We start from the raw sequence: 13,140 nt of genomic DNA, 5'->3' as shown, positions 1-13,140 counted from the left end.
TCGCTTTTGACTGTCCATCAGAACAGGCCCATGATGCAATGACTGGTTCGGCATGTATTTGCACATGTTCAAGTAAACTTGTTTATAATGTACACAAATAATTAGATGTAATTCTTGTACAGCGATGAAGGAAAGATGACTGTGCAGTAAACCTTCCCTTTAGCTTCAGTGTTGGCAGACGGTGGACTTCTGAATGTTAAGCCTAAGTCCCATCTTCTCATGCACCTCAGTAAATGTATTTGCACTTAGGTGTTGATATGTTTCTGACAAGGCCTATAGTGCAGCATCATACTGATGTTTGGTGACTAAAGTGAGGGTGGTTTTAGTTTTGGACTGGACTTGAAGTTTGAGTAATTTGCTGTATATTCAGCAAGTCATCTGACCCCCCCAGGAGGGAGCTTGTATGCAATCCAATGAGCATGCTGCTCAGAAATATTGGAAACTAGCTTGGGGAGGTGAGAAACCCTTGTTTAACTCCTGTCTGGATTTCAAAAGGCTCTTTAATGAATCCTGAATGAATACTTGAGGACCACTGCACGTATATTATCATGAGGAGCACCATTCATCAGGAGGATCTTCTTGTGCCTCACCAGAGTCAAACACTTTTGTGAGATTAAAGAAGCAGCAGAAGGGTTGGTCTCTTTTTCTACATTTTTCCTGTAACTGAAAGACTTCAAAAATCCTGTTGGCTGTGCTTCCCGAGTGCCTGAACCCACATGGGGGTTCTGAGAGAAGCTCTTCAACTAGAGGAATTAGATGGACCGGGAGGAATTTTATGCTGATTTCGCCTGGAATGTACAGCAGATCCCTGAGTAGTTTCTTCAGTTGAATTTTCCCCTTTCTTGAACACTGACATAACTTTGACATAATTGGAAATCTTATCATCCATCCATCTTCTAATGACTTCATCCCTTTCAGGGGCACAGAAAGCCAGACCTATCCCATCAAGCAATGGATGCAAGGCAGGATACTCCCTGGATGGGACAGCAGTCTATCACATGGTACATACAGACACAAACACAGATACTAGGGCCAAGTTTCCCAGAAAATAATTAACCTACCTGGATGTCTTTGGACTAGGGGAGGAAACCGGGACACCTGGAGGAAACCCCTGTGAACACAGGGAGAACATACAAACTCCATACAGATAGCACCTCAGGTCTGAATTTGAACCCAAGGCCCCAACACAGCAATGCTAACCACTGCATGCAGGCAGCACTCAGAATGACCGTTTTTATTCAAATGCTGTTGATGGTCTTGCTTCATCTGATCCTTTCAGGGGTTCTCTTCAGGTGCAATGGCCAAGTAAACTTATCACCTTGTAGGTTTTTTCTTTGCAGGTGCCAGGGGAGAGTGTTGGAATGCACATGGACACACTGGCTCACGCCAGGCTGGGAAGCTTGCAGCTGTTGGAAAGGACTAATTAGTGAGCAGTGCTGATTACAGAGCAGAGAACTGCACTGGCACGGCCCTGATACTGCACTATCAGGGGCGGCTGGTTGCTGAGCATTGGGCAGTTAAAGTAAAGATTTTACCTGCACATTGAAATACATCTCACACTTCCCTGTATTGTATAAAAGCAGAATTGTATTGTTGCTAACTTTTCACGTAGATATTTACAAGTGAAAGATTAAATATCGAAATCCACACATATGTCATCATGTACTAACATCTGTGCGATAGTACAAAATCTAGTTCTAACATTGCAGACATCACTTCCAGCATTACATGTCTTCTCAATGTGAGAGTCTGTAATTCTTCCAGGCATCACCTCTGTGTCAGAATTTGTATTCTGGAAATTTTGCACTATTTTCTACAGTGGGACACACTACATGTCAGTGTTTTCTTCTGAGCACAGATGAAGAACACAGTGGGAAAGCTGGGACTATCAGACTAGCTCTCCCCTGTGTCCCCCTCAAGGAATACAGCAGGGTTGGGCAAGCCTGGTAGTGGACACCCATGGCTACAGTATGTCATCTGCTGGCTAGGACAAGACAGCTGTTTTTTTATTGTGTCTCCTCAGGTTGCTGATTTAACCGGCTCTGGCTGAGGCACAGATCCTACTGTAAGTGATTCTACACCAGCAGGTCACCCGAGCTGGATAAAATAGTTTTTCAACTGACAAATGAGCATAAACCTCTTTTCAGGTTTTTAAATCATTGAGAAGCATCTAAATCAGAACATAACCTTCACCAATTAAGCTCAAAAACGTTATTATGTTAAATGCGTGAATGATACAAGAATCCGATGACCACTTTCATGCGCGGTAAATCTTTTTTTCCTTACGTTTTCGTCAGCAGCGTGTCCAAATACTCTCGTATGCTGACCTCTAGCGGTTCGAGTTGAAATAACTTTCCAACTGCCTACCTACAGTACCTAACAGAAATGTTGACAAAATTATTTTAGCAAAGTTCACACCCGTTGCTTAAAATTGTCCAAAGGTGTTTTTACTTTTGGTGGTTTTTTATTTTGAATCTTTGCATCTTGTACCCACGTTTATTGATTAAAAAAGTAAACAAATACATGTAATAGTTTTTAATACTTTATGGAAAATCTAAACCCAATAACAGTGTAAAGGCCTGTGCTGTAGTTTTATACTACTTACAGGCTAACATGTCATTTACAAACTTTGAAAGATAATTTTACACACCATACAAAACTGCACTGTTTAGTTGAAATTCCAACATGGATGGCTATAAATTAGTTGAAATTCAATTCAGGAGGTCATTCACCCCATCTAGCCTGTTTGATAGCTGGTAATTAACTGATCCAAGTAACTAATGAATCTAGGATCTCATTCTACATTGAGGCTGCTGGCTTTGACAACATGGCTGGATTGCTTGTTCCACACTCCCACAACCCTTTGAGTAAAGAACTGCCGTCGGTTCTCAGTTTAAAATGCACTTGCATGTAGTTTCCAATTGTGTCCTCCGGTTTATGTTTCACTGTTCATTCTGAAGAAACCTGCTGGCCTGACTTTGTCAGGGCTTTTGAGGATTTTCAATCACTATATCAGGGCCCCTCGCAGTCCTCTCTGTTCAAGACTAAAGAGATTCTGTTCCTCCATCTTGTCAAGTGTAGGAATTTCCTTAAAGCCCCAGAATGTACAGTATCTGGATGCTCAGCTCTGACTGATTCTGGATCTGCAGTATTATATCTATAACAAGAAGATCACAATTGCACAATTGCCTTATTTAATGTCATACATTTTTAACACAACATCCTTTGAAATTCAGAATTCAACGCACCTCCTCACTGTGCACCTCCTCTTGGCCACCACGTATCTATCGTCCTGTGTGTTGGTCGTTCTGTCCTACCAGTTGTATGTTGATGTGCTTTATTGTACTGCTATCATTTTTTCTTATTAACTGGTTTGAAACGTGTGTGTGCACATTGTGTGAAAGTGCTGTCTATTGTACTGTGCAACAGAACATCTTGAACATCTTGAACAAGAATCCCAATGTACAATGTACATATGACAAATAACGTCTCTCTCTCTCTTACATTCTACATTTTTCATTCTTCATTGTAACTATAAATTCTAATTTTTGTCTGCTTATTGCTTCCCCACATTGTCTAGAATGTGTGCCAACATAAACACAGGAGTCTTTTTTAAAACATTTCCCATTTTGTACTTATAGTTTATGTTTTGCTACCTGTTTGCAAAACCTGCTCTTGTCTACTTTAAACATCATCTGCCAGGCGTTACTCCACTCTTGAATTGTATCTAAATATATTTGAATGTCTTTAATTGCTTCTGCTGTGCTTGCTAAACCTCCTAATTTGATTTGCAAATAGGATTTGTTTATTAACTATACTGGAATCTATATACAGTATACAGTATATCAAACAATTAACAAATTCTAAATCTGTACACCCCCATACACGTTATGAGGACCTTTATCAAAAGAAAATCTAAATATGCCATATCACATGCTCTGTCTTAAGTTAGGCAAGACCTAACTTTTCTCAGTTCATGTTAACTGTTTACATTACCTTAGATTAATAGAAGTCAAATTTAAAAAGAATTGATTCCGTTTTCTCAGCCTTCTTATGGATGAGCACTACATTAGCAGTGTTCTGTCCATGGCTATCACCCCTGTCTTCAGCGTCTGTAGGAAGAGTTGCCTTAATGTCTCGTGAGCAACGTCTCTAGATTCCTTGAGAACAATTGTTAGTTTGTTAATCATCAGGCCCTGTCAGGAATACTTTATATCCTGAGTGTTTTTTGTGCCCAGAATATATTTGCCTCTTCTGATCTTATATTATTTAATACAGAAGCTTGTCTTTTGGCTGCCTAAGGTATATTGTTGACTTTATTCCTTAGCGAACACCTCAGTGAAACACATTTAAGACATCAGCCATTCCCTTTGTATTGTAGATGTTTCCATTTTTGGTCCAAATATACTGTATCTTACTTCACCCTTGACAGTTGTTTTGCTGTTGTAGCAATGAAAGAAAATGTTTATATTTTAATTTTAGCTTCCACTGCAATATTCATTTCAATTCCTTTCTTGGCCTTCCTTTTGTGTGCTTGCAATTAATTGTACTCCTTTTCATTTTTAAGACTCTTTCTTTTCTCTTACATGCTTTGAACTATTTGAGACACATTTTGTAGCTTTTGGTTTACCCACTTTTGGGATAAATTTGTTCTGTGCTTCAAATCAGTTTATACTGTAGCCAACTGTTTCCCGGTGATTTCATTACCTGTCCTATCTCCTGTTTAACTCTCTTTATCCCTGTCACAGTTCCAAAATATAGTTCAAAGTACACCATATCATGATCACAGGTCCCATATGGTTCTCTCAACCTGTTTGCTTCTGTCTGTCGTGACCAGATATGTACAAGCATTGTCCTCTGTAGGTGTTTTGTCAGGCTGGTTAAGAAACCAGTCATTAAACATGTGGACAATTCAATTTCTGCTGCTGACATGCCTATAGTTCTTTTTCCTATAGTCTGTGTGTGAAACATTAAAATCATCCGTAAAAAAACGACTTCATCTTTTGCACTAAAATTCCTCATTTGTTTATAGAGTGTCAAATTACAATCAACATCTGCTTTTGGCAGCCTATAGCAAACTCCTATACCTTTGGAATGATTTTTAGAAGACTCTTGTTTCCTCTGGTTTACATTTCTGAGCCTGAGCAGTCTTTTCGATATATAAATCTACAGCTTGTGCTCTCTTCTCTTTCCTGGAAGAGAGTGTATAGGATGATACTGCATTCTCCTCCATCACTCTCTCTCTCTTTCCTAGTGTTAATCCCGCATCAGCAGGGTCTGCTTGTCGGCACACCAAGTTTGAACCAAGTCTTTGAGCTGACGTTGCCATTAAATGCGACTGAGAATACTCCAACCGGCGCGTCGCTCTGCCTGCCGTCGGAGTGGGAGGGGGGGGGGAGAACAAAGTAATGTAGCTAATTCATAGAGGGGGGTTATTAGGAGGCATGGGAAATTTGGCCAGGACGCCAGCGTTACACCCCTACTCTTTTCAAGAAACACCCTGGGATTTTTAATGACCACAGAGAGTCAGGACCTCGGTTTTACATCTCATCCGAAGGACGGCGTTTATTTACAGTATAGTGTCCCTCTCACTATACTGGGGCATTAGGACCCACCTGGACTGCAGGGTGAGCACCCCCTGCTGGCCCCACTAACACCTCTTCCAGCAGCAACCTTAGTTTTTCCCAGGAGGTCTCTCATCCAGGTACTGACCAGGCTCACACCTGCTGAGCTTTAGTGGGCTGCCAGTTGTGAGTTGCAGGGTGATATGGCTGCTGGCCCTCTTCCATCACACTCAGTTAGCCATATTTCTGTGTTTTCAATTACATCGTGATTACCTGCTAATGCGGCAGCTTGCGTTTCATCTAGTTTGTTTCTAACACTAAGCATCAAAGCATTCAGATGTTAAGCATAACAAAAAGCATTCTAAGTACTCAGGTAGAAGTACTGTATGACTTGGTTCTTTGTTCAGTTTTCCCTTTGGTTCTCCTTAGGTCTTTGATCTCCGTGTACCTTCCTAATGGATTTTCATTGGCTCCACCCCCCTGCTTCTAGTTTAAATGTTGCTGGATTTCATTGGGGATTCTTGTACCACAACAGCTAGAGCCCTTGTCGTTTAGATGTAATCTTCTACATCTGTCCTGATGGTCCTTTTCCATTGAAAACTTTCCAGTGGCCCACAAAGCTGAAGCCTTGTCTTACACACCATGCCCATTTAGATGAGCTACTTATTCTTATGCCACAGTAGACTCGCTGAAATCTCCGGCACTGTTGTTAAAAACAATCCTTGGAACAGCTGAACAGAGTTATTTGCTTTTCTACTCCCTGGTTTATGTATTTTACTTCCATCAGATAGATTTTTTTATTTAACTGGTTTTAATCGATGCAGATTGTTGTTTGTACGTGTTTGATTGCTCTTTTTATATCTCTGCATGGCGTTATTCTTGACTAAATTGCGATAAAGAAAGACCTCGTTCGCTATTCCGTACAACATGGCGCCCCCTATGCACGAGACGCAGCATTCTCCCGGGCCTTACGGCAGACGCCACTTCCCGTTGTATAAATATGCGCTGTGCGCATGCTCCTTCCTTTCCGGCTCCGATCTCATAGCAAGCTGCAGAGGTAGGCGACTGATCTCGCTGGATTATCTGCCTTATATCTTCACCATCGTAACGAAATCATCATTTGTAGTGTCGTTGAAGCCCCCTGTTGCATTTCACAGATGTGACTATTTGATTATTTCTCAAAAAATGCCTTCATGTTTCCAGATGGTTGTTAAAACGCTCGGGTGATGTCGGTGTCCAGGCAGTAGGCCTCTCTCATGCACAGTAGGTTGAATGTTGAAAAGAAAAAGGTCATAAATGGTCAATGACAGTAGCGATTTGATACCCGATGCGTAAAATAGTAGAGCTTTTCCCTGCAAGGAGTGCAGGGGTTTTGGTAATCGCAGCATCAGAACTAATATTCAGGTTACGTTCTGTGGCCCGATTGGCTTTCTCAAAGCTTAAACTGCTGTTGTTGGATACTGGTCCTGAAAGACCCCGTGAGTGTTCGTGTTAAAAGTCTTAGAAATGCTATACGGTTTCCTTACCTACTCGGGAGTTGATTAAAATTCGCGTATTGCTTACACATTACACATTGGGAGTGTTTTGTAGCTTTACTCTTCTAGATCATAAACCTAGGCCTGCACAGGCGTGTTGAACTGCTTGTTGGGAATCCATTTCAGTGTTGATGTAGCCCCTTCTGTTTCTTGTGTGTTTATGGAGGGAGTTCTTGGAGAATACATAAGGTCTTTCCACGTAGTAGGAGATGCTGAAGCCTTTGGCGAAAACTGGCCCCTTTTGCGATAGTTATCGCTTTGTTAGACAAGTGTTTTAATTGTCACTTTAACACTAATCACTTTGTCACAAATTCGGTGAAACAGTTGCAGAGTAAATGGGTCGTAAAATACGTGAGCGCTCTTACATCCGTTACCATTGCAAACTGGCTTGAAATGAGCTCACTGCGGTAAAGTCACCGGCCTGTGCTCTTCTGTGCCCTGCAGATGTTGATGCCCAAGAAGAACCGCATTGCCATCTACGAGCTCCTCTTCAAGGAGGGCGTCATGGTGGCCAAGAAGGATGTGCACCTGGCCAAGCACCCCGAGCTGGCTGACAAGAACGTGCCCAACCTCCACGTCATGAAGGCCATGCAGGTGAGGCTGGCCCCCGGGCTGCTCTGCTGAGGAAGCGGTTCTCTGGTTTTAAACAGGCCTGCGTTATAGGCGCATGGTGTGAGGTCCTGTTGGTGTTCAGGCAGGCAGGGTCTGGTTGCATGAGTTTGCAGTCATTTATATGGGTGCTGTAGGGGTAGCACATTGGATTACAGTTAATGGATTTATGAGAACAGGAAGCACGTCTTTACACAAAGGGTGGTGGGAGTATGGAACAAATAGCCCAGCCATGTTGACGCTGAAACTCTGGCTTCATTGAAGAAGTGCCTGGATGAGATCTGCAACCAGTCAGCTACCAAATGGGCTGCATTTGTAGACGGCCTCTTGTTGGTAATATTTTTGTTGTAACGGCTCTGTGCCTTTGGGTTTGTATTGTCTGTTGAAATTACACTGTGAGAAATGCTTTTGAATCCGAGGACTGAATTTCTTAATAGGGATGTGTGAGTCGCTAAAATTGTTTAAATTAGGGGTGTCCAGCCTTGTTCTCAGAGAGCCCTGATCCAATTAGGTCACCTGTTTCTAAAGATGGGGGAAACTAGCGATGAATCAAGCAGGTAATTGTTCATGAATAGAACTGTGCGCCTTGAATTCTGGAGATTTAATGGTGACTTAGGACTGGGGCTCTGCAGGACCAGGGTTGGAGCTGCCTTTTTCTACACGCAGTTCAGTAAGGGATGTAGGGAAGTTGTTGATTCTAGTTTAGATATTTTGTTATGCAGTCAGTAAAAAAATAAACATGAGATCTGCATGTGAAGAGGTCCTTTGCTCCCTTGCCAGATTAAGATTTCTTCCGTGAAACAAGAGGCTGATTGATCTATAGAGTCCTTGAGATGCTTCAGTCCCCAGTGCTGCTCGTCACTGCCGTCCTGACCTCATCTTTGAGTGGCTGAATGATTGTGGTGGGGATATCCGTACGGGTAGCTGAGCTTCACTCAGGCTTAAGTAGAGTCATAGTTTTTAGCCGTGCTGTCATAGTTTTAATTAGGAAAAGGGACCTATTACACTGAAGTGCCCGCTTCTTAGTTCTCTCTGTCCCCCCCAATGCAGTCGCTGAAATCCTGTGGGTATGTGAAGGAGCAGTTTGCCTGGCGCCACTTCTACTGGTACCTGACCAATGAGGGGATCCAGTACCTGAGGGACTTCCTGCACCTGCCGCCCGAAATTGTTCCTGCCACCCTGCGCCGCCAGACGCGCCCCGAGACCGCCAGGCCACGCCCCAAAGGTAGGCATTGTTGTCTCGGAAAGGGACATTAGCTCCAGGGAGGACAGGAGGTTGATTTGTAAAGGAGGCCTTACCCAGGACTTTGGACCACTCTTAAAAACCAACACCTAGAGGCCTGGTGAGTTCGTAGTATTCTGTTTACTGCCAAGGCAAAGCGATGTCAGGCACATATAGGAGTGGGACATCTTTGCAATCTCAGACGTTTCGGGGATTTCTGCTGCTCTGTATGTGTTGGACCTGTTCAAATACATGCCAGTCCTGCCTAATGGACCTGACGCCTCCAGTACAGATCAGACTTACAGCCTCCCCATTGGTTCAACCAGTAAAGATGCTCGTTACCGGGAAGGTTGAACTCTGTAAGCACGGGGTTTGAGGCTGGGTCATTATGAGATTTAAGAAATGGTTAAGCCGGAGGTGGGTTTGGATGGTTTGAATTGTATAACGGTGTAGTTCGTAGATAGTAGTTTGTATTTTTAAGATTGGGGAATCAAATAAGATTACATGTATGGTGAAATAGCTATAGGATGAGAAGTAAAATAGTCAAATAGCTTGGTTAAGCTGCAGAAATTGTCTTTTGCGAGTCTTTAAATTGTACCTTTGTTGCCTGGATGGGGAGTGATGCCTTGAGGCTGAAAGTGCTGAGGAGTCGTGCTGTTCTCTCCTGGCAGGTCTGGAAGGGGAGAGGCCCGCTCGCCTGGCCCGCGGGGAGGCCGACAGGGACACGTACAGGCGCTCGGCAGCACCCCGTGAGTACTGGGCTGATAGCTGGACTGGCCTTCACCTTGCACGCCTTTGTTCAAGTCTTTAGGTTTGATTTAAGCAAGAGGCTGGTCGCTCACTGATGCAGCCCATCCGGATTAAGTGGCCAGTTCCAAGATGGGACCCCAATTAGAAGTTCTGTAATGGGGGTCGCAACCTTTAAAAGAGAAGGACCACCTGGGTGAGGTACAGCGAGGCTGGCCAGATCAGAAGTGGGCAGCACAGTGTGCGTATGGCTTAGCGCTCAGAGCTTCTGATTCTCGGCTGGGGTGAGAGAAAACAGCAAAAGGACATGAAACGGTTTTGTTTATAGTGCCGTTTTCAGGAAACCCCACTGTTTCGCTTGGAACATTCATTTGAAAAGGAATACCTGCAAATTACAGGTCAAGTAACTACCTGGTTAACTCTGGCTCTTGAGGGCTGAAGAGTCATCAGATTTAGATCCCAGATGATCTCTGAATTACTTTAACAACTTTCCTAAATTGATCATCATAAAATTGTTCTGAGTCTTCAGTGATTTAATTAATGGTGACCTATATACCCTGCTGGACTGGGGCTCCCTGGAACTAAGGTTGGACAACCCTGCTCTACAGAATTAATTCCCTGGGTTCTTGACCCCAAAGGCTCCATCTAGGGGTAAAATAACTGGGTTCACTTAAACTTGAGCACCTTTATAACTTTGGGCAAGTGCTTCCAGTGCTTTTTTTCAAAACTGGAAGATTAGGGTAGAATAAAGACATTTGGGTAAATGTCTTTGTAATATAAAGTTTTAGTAGATAATTCTGTCAGATGCATGAACTAAAAGCATTCAGAAAAAGTCTGCTGGTTTAACTAGACTTTCTTATGTAACTGGGGTATGTAATGGCCATTACCGTTTCATTTACATGAATACGCATAATTATTCTTTGGAATATAGTGCAGTTTTTTGAAGCTCTGCTGCATATTAACTTGGTGAAACTGTCCTTTATTGACAAACTGGATATCCTTAGCAAAGTGAATGTATATGCACATTTAACTGAACTGTTGTTTATTAAGCATAGTTTCTAATTAATATACAAAATGACCAAATGATTTATCTTTAAAACCAGTTTCAAAGCATTGCAAGGATTACATCCTTTATAGTCACTTCCCTGTTCTAGTACACTTGGATTTAGTAGCCGATTTGCAATATTAATTGCACATGAAAAAACTAAACTTTATGAACTCGTTCAACTGGAAGAAGTAAAACCCATGAATACCCAATTTCTTAATCATCTTGATCTGAATCCCAGACGCGTGCATGTTTCAAGAACAGTCACAATTCCAGTTTTCATGTTTTACCCAAATATAGAAAGAATACCTTGTTTAAAACATGAAAATCAGAATCATTATCTAGGAATCAAAGATATCTGGTGTCAGTATTGTCCCCTGAAACCTGACTTGTTTCCACCTGCAGCTGGTGCTGACAAGAAGGCAGAGGCTGGTGCTGGAGCAGCTACAGAATTCCAGTTCGTAAGTGTGCTTTATCTTCTTCTCCCACCTCTTCTGTCAGCACAGCACGGGAGTCCGGTATTTCCTCTTACCCGTGGAAAAAATCTCGACTTGCAGGTTCAGATTGGGCTTTTTCTTTCACTGTAGTTCTGAGAAATACAGGGGCAAGGAGGGAATGTGGTTGCTTTTTTCTACAACGGAGAGGGCAAGACAGTGTCTCAAGCACTGGTGAAGCTGTTCATGGTTTGCAGTCCTTAGCTACATCTGGAGCCAGGTGTTGTGTGTCCTTTGCCTAAGGTGCTGTTGGTGAGGATGTGACTAATTGCCTTTTTCCTTCTACTTGCAGAGAGGTGGATTTGGCCGTGGACGAGGACAGGCCCCTCAGTAATTGCGCACTCATTTTCTGTACAATAAAGTTGTGAAAAACTCAGTTCTTTGTGGTTCCTGTATTTTTTGGGATACATGGGGCGGAGCGGTGGCACTGTGGTTAAGGATCTGCGCCTGTGGCTGGAAGGTTGCCGGTTCAAATCCCGTGGCCGGCAGAGGAATCCTACTCTGTTGGGCCCCTGAGCAAGGCCCTTAACCCCAACTGCTCCAGGGGCGCCGTATAAATGGCTGACCCCAAGCTTCTCTCCCCATCTGTGTGTCTGTGTCTCATGGAGAGCAAGCTGGGGTATGCAAAAGGACTAATTCCTAATGCAAGAAATTGTATATGGCTAATAAAGCCATATGGCTAATAAAGTGAAGATTAAGATTATGGCTCTGATTTCCTATATGAACCGGAGCTTATCAATATTTAAAAATGCAGATCTTTTATTCAGTCTGTAGCTTGTTTGACTTGGAAGGCAGTTTTGGGGGGACCTATTGTAGAATGTGTGGTGTTGTGTGGTGTTCTGCGTTGCTTGTTATAGTGAAACTTCACTGTTGTCTACAAGACATGAGGAATTACATTAATATCATTTTCTAAATCTGAGTGCCATCAACTTACTTGGCCAATATGAAGTAATGGGAAATGTTTTTTGAAGTCACAAATGCCAACTAGTAATTCCTCTCCAGACCTGATGGTTGCAGCAGTTCCAGCCTGTGTACAGAAACCAGGATGAAGCAGTACGGGGTAGGTGGTTGTACAGAGCCATCCTTCTAAGTGAGAGCATTGAGCCTTTCCTATACCGTTCCTCATTTTGTAATGGGGTAGGTGGGAGGTGTGTAGGGCAATGTCTCATGTTCTCCCCATGATGAGTGTTTTGAGATAGTGGAGCAGTTGGGCAGACGGTGTTGGCGGGTAAGTAGGTGGGGCTCTTCGTTCTAGACCAGAAGTTCCAAATTCCTAGTATAGGGGCATTATACTGCAGGAGGGTGCTGTCCTTCAGATGAGACGTTAACTACTTTGTTGTGAGAGTGCCTGGTATTGGCTTTAAGAATGAGTGTTGACCCCAGTTAAACTCCACTCTGTCCTTGCTTTTTGAGCAGCACTGCACTGGTGAAGGTAGTGGGTGCTGTCCTGTGTGTTAGGGATGAACAGCACCATCCAAATGCAAGCAGAGTTGGAGAGAACACATGGGAGGTAGAGGAAGGGGGTACAGTGCTGCAGTGCTCTTAAATCAAGTACTGTGAGATGTGCCCTTCTTGGCTGTTGGCTTGAGAGATTGCAATCCAGTTATTTTAAGAAATGTACTAAAACTGTTTAGATCTTTCCCCTGTACCCTGTTGGCAACAATATCACCCCCATCCTGAAAGCACAGTCCTAACAGCAGGAGCACCGTGTCGGAGCTCTCCACTTGTTGAACACTGATGAATGAGGAGTGTGGAGTAGGAATGACCAAAATTGAGTACAGCTTGAGAATTTGGTAGTGAAACCAGTTGCATCTTACTGCCACTTCTGTCCCAGAACTGTAGTTCCTTTTGTTCACCAGCAGATGGAGCAGGGCTACCACTACATATGTAGGAGATGAATAAAGAGACACTTAAAATAATTTCT

The 13,140-nt window shown here is 43.1% G+C and overlaps 1 protein-coding gene across 1 annotated transcript; it reads left to right on the top strand.

Moving 5' to 3' along the window:
- The first annotated feature begins 6,576 nt into the window (after positions 1 to 6,576).
- On the top strand, positions 6,577 to 11,592 carry rps10 (ribosomal protein S10). The gene is made up of 6 exons (XM_088921744.1): positions 6,577 to 6,621; positions 7,544 to 7,693; positions 8,759 to 8,933; positions 9,602 to 9,679; positions 11,128 to 11,183; positions 11,509 to 11,592. The coding sequence occupies exons 2-6, from the start codon at positions 7,544 to 7,546 to the stop codon at positions 11,548 to 11,550; spliced, it is 501 nt and encodes a 166-aa protein (XP_088777870.1). The 5' UTR covers positions 6,577 to 6,621; the 3' UTR covers positions 11,551 to 11,592.
- Positions 11,593 to 13,140: the final 1,548 nt, after the last annotated feature.

Source organism: Atractosteus spatula, chromosome 7 (assembly GCF_055471065.1).
Source record: "Atractosteus spatula isolate fAtrSpa1 chromosome 7, fAtrSpa1.hap1, whole genome shotgun sequence".
Classification (NCBI taxonomy): Eukaryota; Metazoa; Chordata; class Actinopteri; order Semionotiformes; family Lepisosteidae; genus Atractosteus; species Atractosteus spatula.
This window is presented reverse-complemented; position numbering and strand designations above follow the sequence as displayed.

Coding starts and splice junctions, on each gene's coding strand:
- rps10 (XM_088921744.1), top strand. CDS start 7,544: ATGTTGATGCCCAAGAAGAACCGCATTGCCATCTACGAGCTCCTCTTC. Junction 7,694..8,758: donor ACGTCATGAAGGCCATGCAG/GTGAGGCTGGCC, acceptor CCCCCAATGCAG/TCGCTGAAATCCTGTGGGTA. Junction 8,934..9,601: donor CGCCAGGCCACGCCCCAAAG/GTAGGCATTGTT, acceptor CTCTCCTGGCAG/GTCTGGAAGGGGAGAGGCCC.